The sequence below is a fragment of the Scylla paramamosain genome, chromosome 13 (genome assembly GCF_035594125.1).
Source record: "Scylla paramamosain isolate STU-SP2022 chromosome 13, ASM3559412v1, whole genome shotgun sequence".
NCBI classification, from domain to species: domain Eukaryota; kingdom Metazoa; phylum Arthropoda; class Malacostraca; order Decapoda; family Portunidae; genus Scylla; species Scylla paramamosain.
In genome coordinates this window covers 1053877-1080000 of record NC_087163.1, presented here as the reverse complement: position 1 = coordinate 1080000, position 26124 = coordinate 1053877, and the positions used below count along the sequence as shown (strand labels likewise).

Sequence of the window (26124 nt, the reverse complement as noted above, 5' to 3'; positions counted from 1 at the left end):
TCTCCTCCCACCGCACCGCATCCATCTCATTGTAAAACTTTTTTGCTAACTTTTTATCCACGTCCATATTTACTTTCAGGCGCAGATTTCACACTGAAAAATAAGTAATATTCAGCTGTATTTTTCCCCACATTCCAGAAGGTCAGTGAAAGCGTATATAAAAGAATTTATATCCGCAGCGCATTATTGGAACCCGCGGTGACACCTTCCTAAAAGGGTTGCAGGAGCGAAGTTTTGTCGCTAACACATTGCACTCCGCGCCACGCACACACACACACACACACCAGGCATTGCAGGCACACACCACCATCAATGCCCTCACCAGGTGTTAGCGTTACACTGGTGATTCTGACCAGTGGTGCCACTCCTGCCTTACGTTTTAATAGTTTGTGCCCGTCTTGTGAAAGGGATTGTTTTCAAAGATCACCACCACCGCTACCACTACTACTACGTCTACTGTGTGTGTGTGTGTGTTCTGTATGTCTTGGCTGGTTCTTCATGTCTCGCGTCAACAAATGGTTCCCGTGCTGATCACTGAGAGAGAAAAAATAAACCCAAGCACTGTACATAAGCTCCTTCACGATTCCACCAACTGACATATGAACAGACGGGACGGTGTGTTTATCTAGTTGAGTCGTCCCTGACCACTGAAAAGAGGGAACAAATCTGATTGTAGGCAACATGCACTTAGAAATTAAAGTAGATAATAAATAAAAAAAAATAAAATAAATAAATAAATAATTACGTAAATATATATGTAGAAGAAGAAGAAGAAGAAGAAGAAGAAGAAGAAAACCCGATCACACCTTTTGCTGTCAGTTTTGTCTTTCGAAATTATACTCTAAGCTTGCATCAGATATTTTTCTTCAGTCTGAGAAGCCATACTCGTAATATCCATACCGGAGCATAACATAACATGGCTAGTACTGTATTAGCACTGTGATACATATGGAACCTTTTTGCTATATATATATATATATATATATATATATATATATATATATATATATATATATATATATATATATATATATATATATATATATACACACACACACACACACACACACACACACACACACACACGCGAGAGAGAAAGTAGTTTGCCAAGTTTACCATAACATTTCAGTTTTCTTCAAGTCTTTTCAAAGTACGTAGACTTTTTATGGATAACTGCTTCAAAATAAAGTTATTGTTATAATTCTCTCTCTCTCTCTCTCTCTCTCTCTCTCTCTCTCTCTCTCTCTCTCTCTCTCTCTCTCTCTCTCTCTCTCTCTCTCTCTCTCTCTCTCTCTCTCTCTCTCTCTGTGTGTGTGTGTGTGTGTGTGTATGTGTGTGTGCTGGACTGCTTAGACTTACATTATAAACCAGCACATTTCCAAAGAGCCTCGCCAAGCAGAACACAACAGCACTTCTTCAGACATTGGCGATACTGTTGGTGGAGGGAGGAGGTTTGCCTGATAGTTTTACGTATGGAGGCGGCGGTAACACAGAGGTGTCTCAGTGACACTGGTAGGATGATAATAATAATAATGATAATAATAATAATAATAATAATAATGTATAAACACAATTATCCGGAGCGGTTTTCCATGCAGTCCCGAGACACAGAAAGGTTCCTGGGAGTTGCCATCTGTCCCGTGCTGCTGACCTCCCCCACCAGCAGCGGTAGCAGCGCCTCCCACGCAGCCAGCCTCCCGCCCTCCCCAAGAACCACCGCCGCTGTGGGTGGCGTGGCAAGCACACCTGAGGCCACGAGGGGCCGTGCATATCCCAGCCTCGTGGTGGTGGCGGAGATCACTCCTCCAGGGGGTTCCTTCAGGAGTGACCTCCTTCACCTCCGGCCATGCCCCGGGGGTTTCTTGGTGCCCAGAGTGGTGGGCACATCCGCCTGCCGTATCATCAAGGTGCTGTGGGACACCGTGACCTGGGTGGGCCTCAGCATGATGAAGAGGGAGGTGAGCTGTCTTGTCACCGTCACGGAGAGGGACGTGTGCCTGACTGAAATGAGCGAGGCTGGTGACTTGCTGGAAGTGTGTCGCGTGGAGTTTAAATGTCCAATCAGTGACTGCACCTTCCAGCCATGGGCGCCGCGCATTGTCTACGTGTGCCACCGCGGCGCAGGAACAATTGACTTCGATTTTGAGGTCGGCATCAAGCCTTCCCGGCACATTTTCCATGACATCATAGACAAAAACAACAGTGACACCTCGGCGGAACGAGAAGCCAACCCTGCTGGACGGCGCCCCAAGGCGTCCTGCCTGACGTGTGTCGGCCTCACGCCCACGAGGAACGAGGTGCTGTTAGGTGACGACAAAGGGACGATCTTCACCTTCGCAACCACCAGAGGCAAATTTACCCGGCACAGACAACTGACCTTCCCTTTCCCTCTGGCATCCCTGGCTGTGGCCAGCGGCAGGGGACCATATCTCTTCGTGACAGGGGTCGCGGCAACGCTGCACACACCGCCTACACAAACAGCAGAATCACTATCAACATCAAAGTCATCAACAAGCGCAGCGCCATCAACAAAGCGTTCACCGCAATCACCAGCACATGTAATGACGTCACCAGCACGCCAGGAGGTCCTCTCACCAGCACCACCCCTCACTGTCACCGCCACCACTCGTGACCTAAGAGAGCCGCGGCCGCCAGGCATCCTCAACGCCGGCATCCTTAGGGTGGACTTGAGTCTGGTCACGCCGCCAGTGTTCCAGGGGGTTGGGAGCGGCCAAGTGGTGAGGGTGGCTTGGTACCTCCACCCCAGACACCTGCTGCTTACCACTGTGGACGCCAGGCAGTGGATGAGTCACCATCAAGTGACAGAAAACTTAGAAGAGAACCCGGCGAAGGATTTTGCCGTGAAACCTCTGGACGCGGCAGGCGGCAGGGCAGCGTGGGGCAGCGGCGGCTGGCTGGCCTACATCACGGAGCGGGAGGTGGTATTGGAGCGGGAGCCAGCCATCCTTGCCCCTCTCGAAGACTGATCCGCCGCCACACTCACTGCGGGGGAGACATCGCACAGCGGAACGCTTCATTTCGTCTTTACTTATGTTTTCTCTTTGTTATTTATATTATTATTACTGTCATCATCATTCTCTCTCTCTCTCTCTCTCTCTCTCTCTCTCTCTGTGTGTGTGTGTGTGTGTGTGTGTGTGTGTGTGTGGAGGCGATCAGCGTGACTCGGCGTGTATCATAATTCGGCGGTGTCATGGAGCAGCGAGGGAAGCCCAGTTTCTGTTGCTGAAGTGAAAGTGTGAGGGAAGGTGATCTCCAGCAGGCCTAAAACAATGGCGCGTGAGTGTCTGTGGCGGAGAAGGGCGTGGATGTGCGGTGTGTGCAAAAATCCCAGTGGCTCCGCGAAGGAGGCCACGCACGCTGCGCCATCCCGCCAGGAATGGTGGTGAGCAAGAATTTTACATAACTTATACCTTCCTTGGTGGTGAGGCGCTACGGACAACATTGGCAGTGTATTCATGTGTGTGTGTGTGTGTGTGTGTGTGATGCCAGTGATGTGACCGTTACGTGCACCGGAAGTGAAGCAGGAGCAGGCTGAGAGTGGAGCTTCACTACGCCTTTACTTGACCGTCGCCTGTTTTCCTGCCCCAGACCCCCGACAATCGCTGAAGGATGAAGCACAATTTGATTTAGTAAGCCTTTTTTTGTCCTGCAAACTTCATTATCGTGAAGTGTCTGCAACACATTTCTACCTCCACTTTTCCCTATCCGAAATTCCTATACTCCTATTCCCTCATCCTATATATTCCAGCCTCCATTCCTCCGTATCCAAACACTTAATCTCTACTTACACCCATTTCACTCATATAATCCTTTACTTTGTTCTTTCATTCCTAGCTCAGCTTCTTATCCAAAATATCTGTATTCTTAGAGCTTTATCCTTCCATTTCATCATTTCTAGCTCCAAACCTTATCCAAAACTGCTATCCTCCTTTAGCCTCATCCTTTCATTTCTTCATTTCTACCTCCATTTCTTATCCACAATATCTTCCTACACTTCATCAATATCATATACTGTGTTGCCACAAGAAGGCCTCCAGTGTGTTATGGCTTCCCTCATGCTCTTCTCTTATCCTTCTCCCTATCACTAAACCTTTCAAGCAACTACCACGACAAACTTTTGAAATCTTAAAGCATGCAGAAAATATTTCCTATACCTCAGCCAGTGTTGGAACCTAAACACAAATAAAAAACATTGAAAAGTCCACCCATTTTTACTTCACAGGAATACAAAGCACTTTAAAAAAAATATGAACTATTCATTCAAACAATCTAAAGTTACTTACAAGCTGAAATAGAGAAATAAGAAAACTAAAAATGCCAACATTTCGACTTTTAACGGGACCATAAATCACTTTAAAGTCCACATATTCAACTCAACAGGACTGCAAAACACTTTAAAGATCATAAGCGATTTTTTGAAGCAATAAGAACTTCATCATAGCCCCAAATAAAAAAAAGCTAATGATTGGGTTATGTAAATTTCAGCCCAAAAACCGGCCTATATTTAACTAAAAAACAACAGCAAATACAACACATTTCCTTAACACAAGCCTGAAAAACCACTTCTAAAGCAACGAGACATCTATAGAAACCATAAGAAATTACCTAGAAACCGAAATAAAGGAGTTAAGAAAAACGAAAAATATTGGAATCGAAAGGCAGACCGGGACAGGTAGAGATCAATCATGGTGGCCGCTATTTTGCCTCAGTTATTATTTTATCATACTAAAACCAGGCAATGGCGATATACCTCACAAGAAGACATGAAAGCTAGATATGTGGCTGCATTTTGTGACATGTTTGGCTTACAATGCATGAGAGATGAAGCAAATAATGCCTGAATAAGGACGACCTGTGTGTATAGTAGCTGACATTTTGACGATCCTTCATTATTTTTTACCAAATTTCAAGCTGTATCTAGACTCAGATATAAACATAAGTAAAAAATAAATCAATAACTTCAAAAATTACCCTAATAATGAATAATAAAGAACTGAAAGACGCTACTTGAGGGAGGAATGGTTGAGTTATGGTGAAGGCGGTAATGTTAAATGAGGCGAGGCTTGCACTACTGTACTCACGTTACATTAAGTAGTCAAGTAGTCGTGTCTCTCTGGTGATGCTTCGTGGTGTTTTGTGCAGGAGGAAGCTGCAAGGAATATTGAAACACTGGTCACTTGTGTGTTTATGTGTGTGTGTGTGTGGGGGGCGGGGCAAGACTGACCAGTACCGACCAAAACAGTACCGACCAAAACACACATACACATGAACTGCCTGTATCGCCTGTGTGAAATGGGAAAATTCACGAAAAACACGCAAATCCACAGCGCGCGAAATATCAACGCCTAACCACAAAATGTAATCATGTACTGACGATCTCTCTCTCTCTCTCTCTCTCTCTCTCTCTCTCTCTCTCTCTCTCTCTCTCTCTCTGTACAAAGATCAAGGGCAAAAACGAATTAAGGGAAACAAATAAATGAACAACTAAAGAATACCATTAGCACGGGAATAAATGCAGTACGTTTACTTCTTCCAGTATTCAATTTCTGATACATTTTTCTTTCTACTTTTCTTCTTTTTTTTTCCAGTTCTTTCTTCCTCTTTCCAATTTATCTGTCCTTTCAGAATATTTATCTTACATTCATACATTTATTCTATTCGTTTTCTTTCTTTCTTTTACCTGTTTCTTCTTTCTTTATTTTATTCGTCTCCTTTCCTTTAACCTATCAGAATATTTACCTTACAAAAATCATACATTTATTTTGCTTCTGTCTTCTCTTCTTTCTTCTCTTTCATTTTTTCCTTCTTTCCTCATATCCTTTCCTCTCAAAACCTATGCATTTATTTTGCTAGTGCTTCATGTTTTCCTTCAGTCTTTCCTTCCATTTTTTCGTCCTGTCTCTACTCCCATCGTATTCCTTCAAACTGCACACACACTTCATCACTTTAATCACCAATAAAACGGCACAGAATATAAGAGATCAGTGTATATTTATATAAAAGAAAATAACAACTATTCACAAAACTCCAAGCAAGATATGCAATACCAACATATCAAAACTCCTCTGTACATTATCGTTAGGAGAGATCACCTCACCTGCGTCACTTTGTCGTTATTGCCTGACAGGTGATGGATAATGAGAGCGATAGGAGAGAAAATAAGGAAAAGAAGGAAAGAAATAAGGATTCGCATGGAAATTAACCATGCACCTAACCCAACTGTTGCCATGCATCGCAATAAAATCATTTCCCTCCACTCACAGTCCGTAAACAATAATCACCCTACGAGTTTCCGAGTAAAAGCTGCCAGATAATGTTCTTCAGTAATGTGGTATTGAGATTCTTAGCTAAAGAGAATAAGGGAGTCTCAGAGAACCAAACCAAAATGACCCACGCCCGCTCTAACACTTGAAGTCACTGAATACTCTATGTGATTTGCTGAAATAATAGTAATTAGTACACACACACACACACACACACACACACACACACACACACTTAAGCTACATAATTTCAGAGTTGGTTAAAATCGATATCTGCTCCTAGATGAAAAATTTAGATGGAACAGGAATACAAAACGTCAGTAAGAAGTAAGAAATTTATATGGATAGAAATGAATAAGAGATCAGTGTTAAGATCGTGATTTTGATTTGTGGCAAGGTGATCTCAGCACACCGTGAGGGAGTAGACACATGCAGGTAGTGCTGTGGAGTGGACCAGGCTTAGTAACTTGAGCTGTCAGCGCGAATATGACGGAATTCTTAGCTAATTAAGGTAAGCTTATATTTATGGACGAGAATGAAAAATGGAAACATGCAGACCAGAGCCGCTTTGTCTTGGTAGACAGGCTTTAAACAGACTCCTTATGTTATTACTTAACATAATTAATGAATCCTGACAGTCCACCATCATGTAACGGGGACCAACTTTTCTCTCTTACTTTTTACAACCATGGCAACGCAGTCATAAGATTTGTGTCGGTGCTGCTGCCCGAATATAAAAAAATAATGAAATCAAATCAAATAAAATAATCGTTTGGCTGCTCTGCCCATTACATGGAGGCCCCAGTGAGGAACAGAAGGAAGTAATTTAATGTATCCATCAGAATCAACAGCAAAGCAACCAGGGAACGAATTATCAAACGCTTCATCATCTTATATGTACTGCTAACAAGCTCTAATGAAAGTTATTGGGATTTTCAAAGGTGTTTTCATTATTGTAGTGATAATTTAGCTAGTGTTTTTCTGCCATCAATGGAAAAAAAACACTCTTGAGAATCCGACAGTAACTCTTTCCATGGCCTTTGGAAATATTTCTGATGAGAGAATAAAACGTTTAAGAATACTGGTGCAGGAGAGGGAGTGTGTGCTGAAGCCTGTTTAAGTTGGCAAAAGGTTCGGGCCAAGGAGCTGAAGAGTACGAGGCGTCATCAGTGATTCTGTTAATCCCATCTCTTGATAATATTATCTTGATCGTTTTACGTATATCATTCCTGCTTGTGGCACGTTCCCTTCACACCTGCAGGAGGACATGGTGACCTGCCGCTCTACCAAAAACGAGCACACACACACACACACACACACACACACACACACGTGTTTGGATTATGAAAGGTGTATGCATATATGAACAAGAAGAAGAGAATACATATATTTGCATATTGCTAGATGTAAGGAAAGACATGTTTTGGCGATGAGTGCGTGTTGATGTGTTTATACATCCGGGTAATGTGTCTATAATATATAATTATATGCGGTAGGATGATTATTGATATATTTTTTCCTTTTTTTTTTTTTTTACTTAGTTATGTGGATTCCTTTACATGACTATGGTATTCTTAGTTAAACTGTACATATGCTTATGATTATGTGCGAGAACTGTGCTTCATACTTTTAGTATAGTCTGAGCATACAAATAAACATTCTATTCTATTATGTTCTGTGCACACACACACACACACACACACACACACACACACACCCTTTGATCCTGCCAAGTTGCAAGGTCACAACTTCTTGACTTACACGATTTAGGTAAGACAATAAAGCGCCCCCCCCCCCCCCCGCCCCACCGCGGTGATCCTCTGAACAAAAAGCGTTTACAAGGGTGACAGCAGTGACGCTTGAATAGTCTGCAAGTTGGATGGAGCGATGCGATCAGTAAGCTTGTTGCTCTTTTGAAGGGAACGCGGGATTACTTTTTGGCGGCAGTTAGGTAATCTATCTTTGTAAAGCCTACATAAACATTCTGTAGCAAACCTACCATTGTTATCTTGTCTCTTTACGTGCTGCTGAATACATTCATTGGCACTGAAGTGAATAAGCTTTTATGATGCAATGCCAGCCTTCTCAGCCACTTAAATACATCTCGAGTGCGTTTAACAGGGTCTAGGGTTTTTCCATTATTCTGATGATAATTTTACAAAAAATCTGAATCATCAGTGAGAAAAACCTCCACGGGAATCCAATGAATTATCTCAGTGGTCTTTAAAAATAAGCGTTATGAGAGAATGATGAACAATGGAGATACGGGCTTGATCACCTCACACACACACACACACACACACACACACACACACAACGTACTGGGAGTGCACAACACCGCATTACTGATGTCAATGGTTGCTAATGGTTGCGCCAGCCCTCGGTGGTGTTCATGCTCTGCAGTGCTGCTTCTACCTAGACTAATCACTCTCCTATTGGGTTATAAGCCTGTTTGCCTGCATCTCACTTTCTACATGTTGTTGTTGTTGTTGTTGTTGTTGTTGTTGTTGTGCACATAATTAACTTTCACCGGATCCCATAACGTTATTAGGAATCGATTATGATTACCTTAGTGGTGTTGGGTGCACCTTTATGCTATTAACGTCTCATCTCACACAAGACTAGATTTTAGCTGGACACAAGACTGGACAGGAGGAAAAACTGGACAGGAAAAAAAGAAATCACAAAGTAAATGCCTGCGTGGCGGCGCCATGAGTCGGAACGCCAGATTAAAGGATGCGGACGTCCCCTCCAGTTCGGCGCGCTGCTCAGCTGTTCGGCTCACGTCATAGGCTATGTGAAGTGAACACAACAATGACAGGAAGGGGTGTGCGTCTTGCTGTCTCTACCCGTCAAGCGGCCTTGTTATGACCGTAAGTGAGTTCTCCCCATGCCTGTAGTGAATAGTACACATGCATGGGTGCAGGGGAGTGTATGGCGGTGCGTGAGGACTTGTGTAAGGCGTGTAGGGGAGCAACAGGTGGTGGATGCTCTGCGTCTCATCTGTGACAGATGAACCCGGTTTGTACTCGGCTTGATCCGCGTGCCGACTCTGATGAATGCAGTTGTGTTAGGGAGTGCCATTATAACCGTAATAGGCAGCTATCATGATATTTAATTTGGAATTACGGGAAAATCTGAAGTGCCATCAGCTTTTGGGATTGATAGTCATTAGTTTAGGTATGTCATGGGCTCAGCCAGCCCGGGACCGTAATTCATCACGAGTGCCAGCCGACCTATTTATTTGTTAGTGATACATGACTTTTCAAGAATTTTTTAACCTTAAAGAAATGTCTTTTTGCATGTTCATAATCGCCTCACAAATGTGGCTGAAATCTGTTATTTCCAACTAGCCTTGGGGATAGGAATGCAGGATTTTTGGGTATGAAAGGTGATAAATCTTACCTATAGCGGTACCTTACGTATTATATTGCCATCCCTCTCCATAGGACAAGCAAGTTTGGGAACCTGGCAGGAAAGTGGTATTTTAGAGTAGGGGAGACCAAAATAGGCCATATTTGGGAAACCTGTAAAGTCTATTGAGAAAAAAGACACTGCTTTTAGGGAAATCCCTAAAGAATAGTCAGCAAATGGAATATCTGCTGCTGCCATACCTGCCGCTATGTTATCCTAAACTTTTAAAGTCATTAATCTGCTAATTGGGGGGCTTTGTCCCCTGTATCACTTGCAACACTATCCTAAATGGTAAAATTTTAGTTTAACACAATACATTCTATCTTCTTTTTCTCCTCTATCCCCAACAAGCTTGGGGATTTGGTGGGGAAGCAGGGTTTTAGGGTGGGGGAGGCCAAATTATGCCAAATTTGGACATTCATGAAAAGTTTAAGGAAGAGATGCCATAATTTGAAAACGGGTTTGCTCCACTGGATGCCTTCCCCCTTCCTCCCTACCCCATTAAGGACACTAGCCTAACTTAACCAGAGATGGAATAAATCAGATCTGTCATTGGCCCTGTCATAGTTATATTGGTTCTTTTAGGCAATTAACATTGTTTTCCTCTGAATGGCTTGTCCTGCCCTGTTTTGCCCTACACACATTGCAAGTTTTATAAAAGATTGTGGGCTATTTCTGTGAGTCTGGCAACCTTGTACCAGCTCCTGCTTATCTTTCTATTGACTAACTCAGCAGCTGATAATGGCAAAAATATGGTTTTAAAGTTAGTGAGAGAGAGAGAGAGAGAGAGAGAGAGAGAGAGAGAGAGAGAGAGAGAGAGAGAGAGAGAGAGAGAGAGAGAGAGAGAGAGAGAGAAAGTGCAAGCAGACATTGACATTTATGTTAAATTCACTGTAATTATTATATATTTAGCTTGGATGTAATTTTTTTATGAGAATCATTAAACTTGTGTTGGTATATCAATCATTTTTATATTTTTTTATGTCCATGAATTCATGATAAAGATAAGCAGAAATGATTTTCTGAATTGAGCAAATAGAGCAATAGATCAGTGTAATGCATCACCAGAGGAAGTGGTGTGTGCTAACAATATGCTTAATTTTAAAGACAAAATGTGATAAGTGGTTAAAAAAAATGGGACATTACAAGCTTGACTCAATCCTATAAAAATACAAATAGGCAAACACACACACACACACACACATCTGTAATGGTCTCTTGCTGTTTCATAGTTACACACACATGAACATTATTACAACACTTATTGATGTCATGCCATTGAGGGGTGAGAAGTACACACCAAATCCCTGTTGCCTGCTTGACTTTTTTTTCAGTTACTGCATTGTGGTTTCACAAGGGAAAAAAATCTAGGGAAGCTTACATTAGTTGATAAATTTTAGAAGATATATATAGGTTTGAATGCCACAGTTTTAAAATTACCCATCAGTATGATAAACAAGCCAAACTTTTGCATCACACACTTCTGTTGCCTACCTGATAACAGCCAGTAATAGTCACTGTGGGACCACATGTATAATGAAATATTATATATTAATCTTGCATTTGTGATTAGACTGCCTGAATGTTTAATGTTGAGCAGCACAGTATATTGTGTGCTTGTGTGAGTGGCAGTACTGCAGCAGTGTGTCAGTCTCACTAAAGTCTTCTTTATGATGCTGTTAGTGGGAATGACTGAATACATAACTCTTTGTGATATTGTCAGTAGCAGTTTGTTAGTGAAAGATCTGTCTCTTGGTTTTTATAAGAAGACCATTTGTCATTATGTTTGTCTCATCTATCATTATGTCTGCCTGTGCCAATCTAAGTGTGAATTTTTGTGTCTTCTAGTCTGTCTTTTTCTGTCAGTTCAGTTGTATGATATGGTCTAGGTCACCTTTTCTTGAGCAATGTGTCTTTGCAGGTTTGCCAGGTGTGTCAGGATGATGTGTCCAGCATGGAGAGTTGGGGGAGTGTGTGCCATTGTAGGTGGCATCCTTATCCACCTCACCCTGGGCAACCTCTACAGCTTCGGTAAGTGGCCTGCATGTCTGGTGTAGGTACTGCCAACCACAATTTGTTTCTCTTCATCTTTCTCCACATTGCTATTTTTCTCAGGTTTATAATATACTTTGTTAGGGGATGACTCATCCCACTTTGCCCTCACTACCTTAATATTGATAGCGAATAATGTGTTCAATATTGCAGTGACAGAGTAGTCAATAGTGGTGATCTTATCTTGATATATAATGTGTTGAGCTGTTCCCTTCATCACTCAGGAACCACTGATCTTTCTGCATTACTTTTTACATGGTCAAACCATCTTCTGTTATTGCTTTTGATTCACTCATCCAATCTGTATTTCTTTCTTTTCCCTTTACTTGACATACTAGATTTTTTTACACACTTTTATGACTTCACCTCTGCACATCAACTAATTTCAAGTACTTGCAGGTAACATGATGACCTACATGGTGTCCTACATGCACCAGAGGGTTGATCCCACCATCACTTATGCCAACATCCTGTGGGTCAACTCCATCACCACCATGTCTCAGGGTTTCTTCATGGTGTTGGGCGGCCTACTGGAAAAGCAGGCTGGACCTCAATTGACATGTCTCCTGGGCTGCTCTATCCTCAGGTGAGAGAGAGGCTAAGATGGCAATGGCTTTGGACATGAGGATTGCTAGGATTACTCAGGGATGCAAGGCCTGTGTGCAGGGGAAGTACAGCTGGAGACTCTGTGCTGGCCTGCTCCATTGTAATATTTCTTACAGTGGCTTGCCAGCAGAGGTATATGAACTGTACTGTACAAAAGGATATCTGTGGCCTATATCAGTATTCTTTCATTATGCTTATATTTTCTTTTGACAAAGTGAAGCCTGCATGTAAGATGTTTGTTTCAAGCAGTAGCTTGTATATGTCCAGCTTTGTTTAGAGGATGTGCTTAGTATTTTAGTGTGTCAGATCTGTATAGCAGTGATTAGACTCTGGTGATCACTTTTTATAACCTTGCATACAATACAGTAAAATGGGTTCAGGGAAGTGGCTACTCTGCCAAAAGGAGGAGGATGAAAGGGGTGTGACTCTTAGATCAACTCAGTTTACAGTAATTATAATTATCCTTGCTGCTGTGGGTTCTGGTAGTTCAGTATTGATAGTGGTCACTTTGTGTCAGGGGCATAGGTGATCCCTAGCCAGTCTTGTGTGTAGTGTGGCCACAGGTTGCCAAACAAGCCACTCAAGCTAAGAGGAAAAGAATATTTAATTTCATGTCATTGTAGTAGATATTAAATTTTCCATGAGTCACTGAAATAGTAAAGGATAGTGGGTTGGTGCTTTGTTTAATGTTTGAGTATGTAGCTTTTTATAAACACTGGATGTGCCGTGATAAACTTGAATGCTGCATTCCCTAATACAGGTACTTAATTGTTGACTATAAGGTTCAGTTTAATGCACAATTTGTAGCTTTTGCTTGCTCTTAGTGTGTAGTAAAGTAATGTGGATATTTTGTAGTGTAAAATGATCTAGGAACATCAGAAATTGTGTGCTGTGTATTTCTGGTGAGCTTGCTTGCTTCACCAACACCAGACAAGTAGCCTTTGCCACTCACCATACAGGAAGGACTGAACACAGGATGCTTTCCTCATGCTTACCAGTGTTTGAATGTGTGTGTGTGTGTGTGTGTGTGTGTGTGTGTGTGTGTGTATGAACTAAGGATCCCTGCTATACTTGACCCTCTGCTTCACTTTCAGCTCAGGAATAATTCTGACGCGCTATACAGTTGACGTGTCACTGTTTGCAGTACTCCTGACATATGGGCTGCTGTCAGGACTAGGAATTTCCTTAGCATATACTACTCCCCTGTCTTGTGGAATGCAGGTAATGTTGTCACTGCAGTGTTTTGTGTATCATGAGCAACACCTCTGCTTCTTGATGTCACATGTGCTTGCCACTCACATTTCTTGCATGAACTCCATTTCTTATCTGTATGCAACTTTTGGCTCTTGCTTGAAATGCATTTTCTCTGCATGTGATTATCCAGCAAAGGCCAGTTTACCTTGGAGTGGTATGTTGTTGGCCACGCCAGTAACTGACCATCAGCAGCAGCATCTTGATTGTGCCTTGTCATTCCTTGTTTGGAGGCAGGATTCTGTTGTTCTTTCAGTTGGTTGCCTGTGATATTTTCCACCATATATTGTGATGACAAGCTTTCTTCAGAGTTATCCCTTCTGACTGTGCCTTCTTTTGAGGTGGGCAGTCACAGGGCACCAGCACCACTGCATCCTTATAGGTCTGCTTGCTTGACTCTCTTGCTTCTCATGCAGCAATGACAAACTTGTGTCTTGGTGAGGTCATACTTTGGAAAGTAGGTGTGTTTTATATTTGTTCTAAACCATTACATTGTAAGCATTATGTATAATTTAGTGTTGAGGAAAGATGACAAGTCTGCATGGTGTGTGGCAAGATTAGTGGTGCACACGTGCCACATGGGCCACCACAACACTGCCTCAGAACACTGCCACCTATCCACTGCAGTATGATACCCATCACAGACTGGTTTATCTTCAGTTTTTTTTTAGATAGGTTTTTATAAGTTAGATTTGTTAATTTTTAGCTGTTTTCATTTCATACCATTGTCTTGAACTTAGAATTTTAGCAGGTTGTGACTGTCTCTTTGTCTCTCCCCAGTGGTTCCCAGGACACAAGGGTCTGGTGAATGGCCTGATAGTTGCTGGCTTTGGTCTGGGTGCACTTGGCTCCACCACTCTTCAGACCATGTATCTCAATCCTGAAAACAAGCCTCCTCAGAGTGATGGGTGAGTGACAGGTTGGGGTGGGCTCTGCATTCTGTTGGTGGTAATGCATAAGGATGTTTCTGGTGATGCTATACATGCCAGTCATTATGTCATTATGTTACCACAGTTCTATCATTATTTTGTTCATCAGTGTGGGACATGTATTTACCTGTTTGCTTCTTACAGAATCAAGAACAAATGATTATGCAGATAGGAAATAGAGATGAGGTAGAGGTAGTGAAGTTAAACTTGTGTGGTGAATCTGTAGGCATATATGCAATAACTGCAGAAATATGAAAGTATAGAGATGAAGTGTTAATAAATTTTGGGTTTGATTAGAGGCTGTTTTCTTAATTAAGGGACTGGCCATCCTAATTTTGTTGTTCTTGATCAGAGCTCCATTACATAGGAAGAAAAAAATGGATGCTTTTAATGTGTGAACTGGCATGAAGACAAAATATACCTGATGAGTAGAGAAAGGCAGTTATTGTATCTCAGTATAAAGGTAAACATTGTGGGAATGAGTGTAATAGTTACAGGGGATATGTTTGCTTAGTGTGCTAGAAGTCTGTGGGAGTGTCTTGACTGGAAGACTGATGGAAGTGAATGAGGCAAAGGTCAGTGAAGAACAGGAAGGAGTCAGGGAGGAAAAGGTGTGGATCAAATTTTTGCAATCAAAATTATAGTGGAGAACTTAGGAAAGGATGAAAAGTTGTATGTAGCATTCATGGACCTAAAGAAAGCATATGATAAGATGAATGGAGAAGCACTTGGGGAATGTCCTTAAAAGTCATGGTATAGAGGGCAACTGCTGGAAGGAATTAAGGCTTTTAAAGGATGCAAATGGATGTGTGAGGGTGGAGGGAGAGCTGGGAAGGTTTCCTTGCAGAAACAGGAATGAGTGAGGCATCTTGTGGCCAGTTTATCCTGCCTTTAGATCAGTTTCTCATGATGCTCCAAAGGTGACAAGATGGCATAATTGTCAAGGTCTGCCATAGTCCACATAGGTCTTGGTGGTCATTAGAGATCGGCCATACCGTAATTGGTAAAACGGTACCCTGAATGCTCTACTAAGGGTCAGTCCTCAGGTGCTCCCTCATCTATATCCATCCCTCTGCTTTCTCAACTAAATCAAGAGATAAATTTTTAGTTTTAATTTCAATTTATTTCTGTCAGTCTCACATTTTGTTATGTTCTCAGATATTTTGTGGAGGCAAGCATCCTCAACCGAGTGCCAAGTGTGTTTGTCCTGCTGGGTGTCATCTTCCTAGTGATGCAGGTTGTGGGCTGCTTCCTGCTTAAGAAGCCTCCTCAAAACATGGTGGGTTGGCCTACACCTGTCCTGTCCTGCTGTAGGTAGAGGCTGTGTCATATTAATCATAATGTTCTTGTGATAGCCAAGAGGCTTCAACCCTTTCACTGCTAGTCATTGTTTCCCATTATCATCTACAACTTTTAAGACTTATTTTTTGTACTACAGTCTCTTAAGAATGTACTTTTATAGCTCAGCAAAGGTTAAATTAACCTCATATTCTCTTTTTCTTCATGTTCAATCAAACCATTTACTGCAGTGATGTGAATGTTAACAAATGACAACCATAACAATGAAAGGGTTGGTGCTCCATTGCAGTCAGTAACGAAGACCTGCATTGTCTGGTCTTTTCTTTTCCTTGTATAGCAGTTGAACTGAAAGAAATATGAGTCTGCCATCTTTTCCAAACATAGGTATTGCTTCAAGCTTCTAGTACAGTACACTGGCACCATATCTGCAGAGGACAGGCTTACTACAGTTCTCTTGTATTAATGAGATGCAAAAGAAAAGTCAGAGAGAGAACATAGTGAGTCAGGGACAAGGGTTGCAGTGCCCTTCATACACTCTGAGGGACCAAAACACTGAAACAGTAACTGTAGGTGTGTAGTTGTCTGTTTCTGTGTGTGTGTGTGTGTGTGTGTGTGTGTGTGTGTGTGTGTGTGTGTGTGTGTGTGTGTGTGTGTGTGTGTGTGTGTGATGTTCCATTGTCATCATAGTAGAAACATAACATTACAGTGTCATACAGGTCCATTGCCAGCAAGAGAGTGAAGGCCTCCTGGCAGAGGAAGTGACATCTGATGAGCAGGAGCTGCACATCAACACTCCTAATATTACTCCCTCTTCCTCCACTACCAGCTTCACTACCACCACAAGCCCTTGCTCAAGTAAGCCTCTTTTTCTTGACTGCATTAATATCAATAGAATCAGTTGTGTAAGTTATACATCACATAGTTGAAGTTCAGTACCAGTGCTAAGCAGGAGACAGTCTGACTGAGCAGTGGACCAATGTTCTTAGTAGTTTTACTGAAATCTGTAATACATGTTAGACCAATCACTGTTGCAATGTTTGCATGACCTCTGATGGCAGAATTACTGAGTCAGAATTGGTGACATGGACTTAGGCAGCTGTGTTTTGTGAGAGTGTACAGCTTTGTGTGGTCAACTTTCATGCTGATCTGTCACACAACTCCATGCATGCACAAGTTGCAAGGAACACTGATAGAATCTCCCATTGACATTCTTAAAGGATTATAAAAGATCGCTACTAAAAAGCAGGGTACAATTTAGTTCCTGAGATGATCTGATGCTTCCCTCCACACAGACCTGAAGCCACGAGAGGTGATCAAGCACAGAATATTTTGGATGCTGTGGCTGATATACTTCTTCAACACCATTGCTATTGGCTACATCAATGCCATGGGCAAGAGCTTTGGTCAAACCTTCATCAAGGATGACCACTTCCTGGCTGTGATGGTGTCTATGGCAGCTGTCTTCAATGCTGGGGGTCGAGTTGTGTGGGGCCGCCTCATGGACATCACCTCCTTCAGGGTGAGCTATGACCTGTGACCTGTGAGGTGTTTTTGTCTTTCTATACCCAGTATTTCAAAACCCCAAGTATACCAAATTCCATTCTGATTTTAGAATTACCATTGTTCTGTATTACTTCCCCTCTATAAAAGAACTGATATGACCATAAATTTGAGCATGTTCATTACAGGAATTAGAGTAGCTAGTTTAATCTTGTATTTTGTTTGGTTATCTCAGCATGCTATCCTAACGAGCTCCTGTGGCATTACTATGGCATTAACTGGACTTGAGAAATCATGATCAATATAAAGGAAAGGCACAACACTGTCAAGCTGCCATTAGGGTCTTGGAGGGACAGTATGCGGGCCAGTCATGTGTGCTGTAACCATTAACTGATGGACGCTTAACAAAACGGGTGAAGTAAAACCAAAGCACCTCATAGTGACTCCCATTTACTACTTTAGGACACAAATGGCAGGAAGGAAGGATAAAAAAAAAAATAAAATAAAATCTTTACAAAAAGAAATAGGCCAGGATTGAAGAATTAATGAAGTCCATAGTTGTGTGAATTGATTGAAACTTGAGGCTGTTGGGAGGAGATAAGGAAGATGCAGAGATAACAGTGCTGCACTGAGACAAGGGAAGTGAACACAGTCTGGAGTAGGTTTCAGTTTCTCTCTCTCTCTCTCTCTCTCTCTCTCTCTCTCTCTCTCTCTCTCTCTCTCTCTCTCTCTCTCTCTCTCTCTCTCTCTCTCTCTCTCTCTCTCTCTCTCTCTCTCTCTCTCTCTCTCTCTCTCTTATTGAATAAATGCCAGATTGCTTAATATTGTCTGGAAATGTTTGGGGAAGGAAAGCATTTATGACCTTAGTGATAATTTAGAGTGAGGCCAACAAGCCAGCAGGAGTGAGGGACTTGTGATAAAGCTCATCTCTGTAGTGGCTTCACCCTTCCTTCTCACTCCTTCAGGTTGCCATGCGTATGGTGACCAGCATTTTGACATTCCTGTTTGCCACCATGCCACTCACAGTCTACTTGGGCAAGGGAGGCTTCACCATCTGGCTGTGGGCAATATTCTTCACCTTCTCTGGAACATTTGTCCTCATGCCCACTGCTGTAGAAAAGGCATTCGGAGCTGATCATTACTCTGCCAACTATGGTCTTCTCTTCACCTCCCAGGTAGGTTCTGAATGTGACTCAGTCATTTGTTTTTGTAGGCATTGTGTGGAGATCTTTTAGAGTCTAAATGTTGTGAATTTTTAACTTCATGGCCCTCTCTTAAGAAGAGCCTGGACTGGACACCTTATTAGTGAGTTAAGATGTGCTTAATTTCTGAGATCTCTCCATAGATTGTGTAGGAAAACTACAGGCAGGTAGTCACCCTTCTAAGGGTGAGGCATGTTTTTCTACACATGTTACCTGAGGATTGCAATCCTTTATGGCAGTGATGCTTGTGCTCTTAAAGATGATGATGTCAAGAGACTGGAGTGTGACGGAAAGAAGTGGATATGCAAGACAGACAGCCCAGCAAGTTAGAGGTCAAGGAGCACACCTGGAACTGAGTGCATCAGTGAAATAATGAGAAAGGCAGGCTGCTCTTGTTTGGTCATGGCTGGGGCAGAGTAAACAATGTTGCTCAATCCCTCAAAACTCATTTCCTTCATCTATAAACACAACACAATCTTCCAGATAACTATCCTGTCTAATGATACTCAACTGTCCTCCTCTTCTAGACTGAACATCCTTTCTCTGTCTTTTACTGATATTTTGAACTGGAAACTTCACATCTTGTCTCTCACTAAAACTGCTTTTATGAAGGAAGGCATACTGAGCCATTTCCATTTGTTTCTCTCACACCTAACAATAGAGAACTTACCCTCCATGTACGTAGTATGCTTTACATATATTGGGGGGGGGGATTCACTCAAACTTCTCTCTTAAACAGAGCGGAATCAGAAGCATTTAATCTCATCTACTTTTCTCTGATTTTATTCACCCTGTTTGCCACAAGGCTACTTCTCCATTTGTTCCCTGTCTTGTGGAGGAATCTTAGAAGTAGAAGACTACAGGTTAGCAGTATGTAACTCTGCACCTCAGGGAGCTGCCACCAGGTAGCAAAGGCTGATGCATGTAAACATGGAAGTTTTCTGTCAAAGTATTGTTATTTTCTTCCTTTAGCCTCATACTAGATTAATCTTTGTAGCTTTTGTGGTGCTCTTGATATTTATTGCTTAAATGACTCCTGTGGTTGAGGATGAGCCCCTTCAGGCATGAGGGTTGGTACCTCCTACCATGCCCAGGAGTGTGTTTACCCTTGCCCAGAGACTCACTGCTGCTGTTTTCCACAGACTGTATCTGGACCTTTGATTGCACTGGGCAACCAGTTGCTGCTTACAGCATTTGGCTTCACTGGATGCTTTGAGGTGGTGGCTGTCATCATCTTCCTGAGTGAGTTTCAGCTGCCCTTCATTGTACTCTTATCAGACCCCCAGACTTTACTATTTCTAAAATTTTTGGGGAATGTACAGATTTGAACAAAAGGAAATAGTCTTATTTGTAAAATGTGATTTAAGGAAATCCTTTATAATTTACTATGTTAAGGATACTTCACTGGTTTCTGTGAAATTATATAACCAGTTATTTCCATTTCAGTGTTTATGACTTATTCTGGTTTTCTTGTGTAGCACAGGGTATCTTGGAGATAGCTAGTCAAGGGGCAGAGCTGAGATATTGATGTCTACTGGATTTGGGTCAGATCTTTCATGGAGTTTAGTGCAAAATGGAAAGAATATATTATTTCATTGACAGACCCATGTCCCTCCATATGGGAAGGCTTACTGTAGTGCCAGGACAAGTGAAACTAATAAGAAGTCACTTGGTCCTTGGTGATGTGTCCATCTTGTGCTGCCTTGAGTGTCTTGACACAGGCTGGACCCCAGGTGCAGGTGCCTCTCATGGGGAAATTACTCCACCCTTAGACCAGTACCTCTGTTTTTGTGATGCCCCAAAGATGGGCACGACACTAGGAGGCTGTTTTTACTTATGCTCTTCTCTCTTGCTTAGCTGCACCCTCATGAGAGTGTGATTGGCTGTGTTGTATTAAATCTTTGGGAAACTGTGGGTTTCATCATTGCCATGTGGCCAAACACTAACTCAAATGCACCTTAGTGAAAACATAACATAGTAAATATTGCAGGAAGACACTTATATTTTTGTAATGGAAACTGAGATTACTTGAAAACTTGCATTCCCTTCACTTTGTCTTCATTATGTAAAATTTCCACTGATTAAAGTGAAATTGAGTTTTTTAGAATGTTAATTGGTTAAGAATGTTGTTTTTTTGGCTGTTACCTTTCATGTTTTGTGCAATATATTTCCATGTGAATATTCATTACAGGCACCAGATTAATATTAGGAATCACACACTTTTTTACTTGGTTTTATTTCTTTACAGGTATCTGCATGACTTTCCTGATTCCTGAAGGGATTTGAAGCACATCAATCATATATATATATATATATATATATATATATATATATATATATATATATATATATATATATATATATATATATATATATATATATATATATATAAATTGAGTGTTAGGCTGTGAACAGTTAGTGGTGTGGTTACATCAGTCCTTTGGTGCATCCAGGCCTCAAAACACCATGCTCAAGTAGGACACTAAGTAGCCTACTTTAGCTTGCCTTCGCCTTCACAATGTTTCATAACATTCCTACCTATTTGGGGTTTACATGGGTGTTAATGAATTCTGAGCTGGACTGTATGGTCAGGCAAGTTTGTAGGGCAGGCAGTATGCTGCATATTTCCAGGTTGTGTTGTACTCATAAAAGATAAATAAGCCTTGTAATTAACATTCCATGAAAGGAGACAAGTATTCTCTCCTCCTAGGTGAGGATTCATTATCTGAACCTCTTAGTTGTGAGCCAACCACACTGACCACTGCATTGCCACACTACAGGACCATTGACAGTGAGGCTGTTCAGATGTAAAGGAAAAGTTTCATCATTTATTTAGTTGGCTTTTTGTATTGCTCTCTGCAAAGAAATTTTGCCAAAGTCAATTCACATTGAAAGTGATATCCATGAAGTTTGAGCACACATGTGTGGCCCCAGAAGTGTTGGTGGCACTACTTCAACCCAGTATACACTTGTCCTGGTGTGTGGCCCTGGAAGTGTTAGGGTGGCACTGCCTCAGCCCACCACACACTTATCTTGGTGTGTGGCCCAGGAAGTGTTGGGGTGGCATTGCCACAGCCAACCACACTTTTGTTCTTGTGTATGGTTCTGAAGAGGCAATAAATGGAGCATTCATGGACAAGTTGGCCTTCAGTCAACCCAGTCAACCTCGGTCAACTCATGATTGTTTTGTTAGGCAGTCATGTCATCATGGACAAGCCTTAAACCCCATAATTGATTCAAAAGTAGCAACAGTAAGAAGCATAAGTAGAGCTCCTTTGTCTAGACCAGTGGTTCTCAAACTTTGTTGGTTAGTGGCACACTAAAGGTACATAATTAATTTAAAAGTAGCAACAGCAAGAAGCATAAGCAGAGCTCCTTTGTCTAGACCAGTGGTTTTCAAACTTTGTTGCTTAGTGGCACACTAAAGGTACATCTTGGGCTTTGGCAATGCACCAAGCTCATAGCCAGTGTGGTGTAGGCCTAGTAAAAGACAGATTTAAGAACATACACCCATCTTGGAAAAGTTGGTGGTGCACTTTGGTGATAGGCACAGCACGCCATAACTATGGTGCAAACTATGCACTGTAGTGCAGTTTTTGTCACTGATATAAACTAATGGGAGTGGTGATTACATATTGTAACAAAAGAACAGACACTGAGATCTATTGCTCTATAACAAGGGTGACTTCATATCCTTGTTTTATAAGGTGGTGTAAGATTATGACATACTAGTTCAGTTGGAGGACAGAATGTTAGATATGTGAGAAAAGAAAAAGATCAGACCACATGAGAAGGGACAGCAAGGACAGAAATTAATGGTAACACTTCTGTTGCAATCATTCCCTTGGAATAGTTTGGGACATCCATCAGATATTGATACAGAAAAGGAGAATGTTCTTAGAAATGTGCCTTAGGCTGAAAGGGAACTTAAATATTTGATTGATGTGCCTTTGCAGCATTACACATATAGAGAAATATAGTCTAAAGTAATTCTTTCATGATATTTTTAATTCTATTTCCCTAAAGATATATAGTTCATGACCACATAGTACTAGTTAGACATTAGCTGTATGGAATCACTGCCAGCCCTCTGACCTGACCCCACAACCACATAGGAATCACATTGGAGTTGAATGTGCATTTTGGTATACATGTAAGTTTCTGATGTCTTGAGGTGTCAAAAAATATGGTAAATTAAGAACTTTTAATTTTGAGTCACCAATACCTTGAAATATGCAGGACTCAGGAGTGTTATCATCAAGTGCAACCATATGAGTCACTCAATTGCCACACTGTTAGTATTCCTGCCTCTTACATAGTCACTGAAAGTTACTGGTTGCACATCTCCATTTTTCTTGTTAAATTTCCTGTGTACGTTTTGCTCGTCATGTGCTTGTATTTATTAATCAACATTCTTTATTCATAGAACATTTTCCTTCACTAATATTTCACGGAGGAGATTTTGGCAAACACTGCCTGTCAGTACAAGTTGAAGGATCACAGTGCATTTGACAAGTACCTCAGTGATGGTCACCAGAACCACACTAGTGCAACGCAAAAGGTGTTATTACAAAACTTGTACACAACTGTTTTACATACAAGTATTTCTCCTTTTGCATCATGTATAGGGACTTGCTTGCATCATGTAAATAAAAATAATGAAAAAAAATACTAATGGGAAAAGGGGGATAAGGATCTGACCTATTAAAGTGTACTACTTTGCCTTTAAATCTGTTTATATGGTAAGTGAATAATACCAGTTCCTCCAGTTATTTATAAATCGTAGCTTTAGGTATGAAAGCTAAACACAAGAAATGCTGAAGTAAAAAGGGAAAATCCCCCTTAATATTAATGAATGTACAGCTCATTTTATTCCTCACCCACACCACTGCCAAACACAGTCTGAGGGCCCTCACCCTCCATCTCCTCCTCCTCCAACTCCTGTGATGACTTCACTTGCTCAGGATTATGCACTTTTGACAATTCTTCCACTTTCACTTCTATTGGCTTCTATTCCTCCTGAAAGAACTGCAGCATGGTGGTCTGACTCTTCTACATTTCCCTTAGCATCTCTGCTGGAGGCATCATCCATACCAGTAACAGTTCTTAGAACAGAAGAGCTCCTGTCATCATTTGAGTAATTTTCTTCCAGCAGCTGCAGCCCATCTGTGAGGTGGTGATGAAATGTGTTTCTTCTCCATTTCTGGCAAGAGAGATTGAAAGGATCCCTGTTGTGGCTGTTGGCTGTGCTCCATGTGCTTGTAAACAATTGAATGGGAAGCAGGAGGGAGCAGGAAGAATGAAAGAGTGCTATTTGAATATCTGGTTGGGCTGGTTCATACTAAGATGAAAACATTATGTATGTAAAATCAATTCAATTTAATATACAAATTTTAAGTTCTGTTAAAGTGAATTCATGTAAAAATCCTGTATAAACTGAGGGTCATCTGTACTTAAATGTATGCATTCCCTCAATGATGCCTCATTGGATAGCCACACATGAATGACTGCCATGCAGCACTAGCTGTGATGGCAGTGTGTGGCTTTGTGGGTAGTGTGTTAGTACATAACTGCTGTCAGAATGTAAACACTGCTGAACCTGAACTTGCATGAACAACTACACTATTTTCATTCTCATATACTGTACAAATATACATCATTATACATATAAATTATTCTTATATTGTTATTTATAATTTAATTTTTTAAACTTTTAGTGTATTTCAGCTTTAGCAACATAATTCCTACATCCAATCCATTACTGCATCACATTGAGTGTTTCCTTTGCAATGCATTTCTTCATTGATTTGACAAGGAAATCCTTGAGGGAGAAATGGCTTTTGAAGACAAATTTATCCAAACTATATTGTATAGGTGTTACAAAGCCTGGTGTCAAATTTGTGTAACAACTACAACACTGCAGCTTTGGCATATCTGTCAGAATGTCATCTTCAACAAGTCTTTCTCAGCCACATGTGTATGTGTTGAAGAAACAATGTGAAGACTAGTTTTGTGAAGGAAACCCTTCCTTTAAAGTACTGGCCTCAAGATTTCTGTGACTAATCTTTCTTGAAGGAATTCAGCAGAAGTGCAGTTTGTTTAAGGAAATGTTCTGTATAATACCAGCATTAGGTGAAATTGTTAGATATTACTTGACAGTTGTGGTGAATAAGACTTGAGTCTATTTATACAACAAATTTCTATTTTAAAATTGAGTTGAAATACTAAACTATTTTTGTACAGAAATATTATTAAAGATAAACATTTATTTCCAAGATTTCAAAGTAGTTTTCTTCATTCACTGTACGGTATACTAGAGCAGAGTCAGTAGCCAGTAGCTGGACAGCATTTCTTAACCTTTTCTGACCTCAGCACCTACTGTAGTACAGTTTAGGCACTCTGGCATCCTTAACTCTGGCTTAATATCTGCTTGCATTGACTACAGCTGCATTAACACAATTGAAAATGAGATAAAAGTTTATCAAATAAAAAAAAGTCCTTTTGATACTTTTGAATCTCTTGCATGCAACACTGACATTGTACTGTAATACAGGCAGCATGTTCCAGCACCCACTAAACTTCAGTACCCCTCGATAAGGAACAATGAGCCAGGAAAAATATTAGCAGCAGAGGAGGTGATTGTAGGAAAACAGAATAATAAAGGGAGTGGCAGAGATGTTCAAACCTACCAAAAAATATATAGATGAATAAGTAAATAAATGAGGAAGAAACTAATGATAATTGCTTGGAGTATGAAATATGCAGAGATGTGAGGTGGTAATAAAGTAAAAACAGTTATACTGCCTGACTTAAACAAGGCTATGTTGAGGAGGGAGAAATACTGAGCGGGAGGGGAGGGATACTGGACACGCTGTTAAAATATTAATAAGCAACATGCGGAAACAGAAATTAAATGCGGAGTTCAGAGGAGGCGAAGGAAGAACCACTAATTGTTTGTCAAGAAAGGAACCTGACATAACTGATAATTATGACTCCTGGAGGGGCCGGGATGGTGTCATGCCGTGACTCCCCGAGTGACGTGAAAACCCTCCTTGAGACTTAGTTACGGGGGAAGTGTGCCTCCTAGTGGCGCCTAGTGAAACAGGAGTCGCGTGTTTGATGGAATAGAGCGACTGTGTGTGAACACTAATATTCTTTTTCTTTTCCTTCTTCTTTGGACTTGCTGCGCTTTGAATCACTGCTTAGGTCACTCTCTTCTGTCTTCCTTTACGTCTTTTAATGTTTCAGTTTTGTATTTTCAGCATTCGGCCAGAGCTGTTTTCATAAGGCTCACTATTGTGTTGCCATTGCCTTTGTCTCCTGTCGGTCCCAGAACTTTTAATTCCTGTCTTCTCCCTCTTTTCTCATCTTCCATTCCTCTCTCCCAATTATTTCTGCTACTTTTCTATCATTCTGATAATCTCAGGTTTGCTTTTATTCCTATCTTCTCCCTCGTTTTTCATCACCTATTCCTCTCTACCAATAAGTCTTACTACTTCTCTATCTAACTGACTTACCTTGCCCCCACAGTCACGCTACTACACTCACACGACTACCGTAAAACCGCCTCGCGTGAACAGAGCCGTC

The 26124-nt window shown here is 41.3% G+C and overlaps 2 protein-coding genes across 7 annotated transcripts in view; one reads left to right on the top strand and one right to left on the bottom strand.

Annotated features, from left to right (window-relative positions):
- The window catches only part of LOC135106284 (myc box-dependent-interacting protein 1-like), a 90181-nt gene extending 90133 nt beyond the window's left edge, over window positions 1–48 (bottom strand). For both annotated transcript variants that reach the window (XM_064015138.1, XM_064015141.1), the window contains exon 1: window positions 1–48. This exon is cut by the window's left edge and continues 108 nt beyond it. In XM_064015138.1, the coding sequence (XP_063871208.1) occupies window positions 1–30 (30 nt within the window). In that variant the 5' untranslated portion in view covers window positions 31–48.
- Window positions 49–9004: 8956 nt separating this feature from the next.
- LOC135106283 (oxalate:formate antiporter-like) lies at window positions 9005–24821 on the top strand. 5 transcript variants are annotated; one of them, XR_010271233.1, is made up of 12 exons: window positions 9005–9157; window positions 11620–11729; window positions 12150–12336; window positions 13451–13577; window positions 14388–14515; window positions 15695–15815; window positions 16552–16690; window positions 17128–17354; window positions 18301–18510; window positions 18797–18918; window positions 19680–19779; window positions 20786–20801. XR_010271233.1 is itself a non-coding variant. In XM_064015134.1 (11 exons), exons 2-11 carry the CDS (start codon window positions 11639–11641, stop codon window positions 20821–20823), a joined length of 1368 nt encoding a protein of 455 aa, XP_063871204.1. In that variant the 5' UTR covers window positions 9005–9157; window positions 11620–11638; the 3' UTR covers window positions 20824–24821. The 5 variants fall into 5 exon arrangements, 2 of the variants coding, with proteins under 2 accessions (XP_063871204.1, XP_063871205.1); XR_010271232.1 differs by having other exon boundaries at window positions 18797–19779; window positions 20786–20833; XR_010271235.1 differs by having other exon boundaries at window positions 18777–19779; window positions 20786–20833.
- Window positions 24822–26124: the final 1303 nt, after the last annotated feature.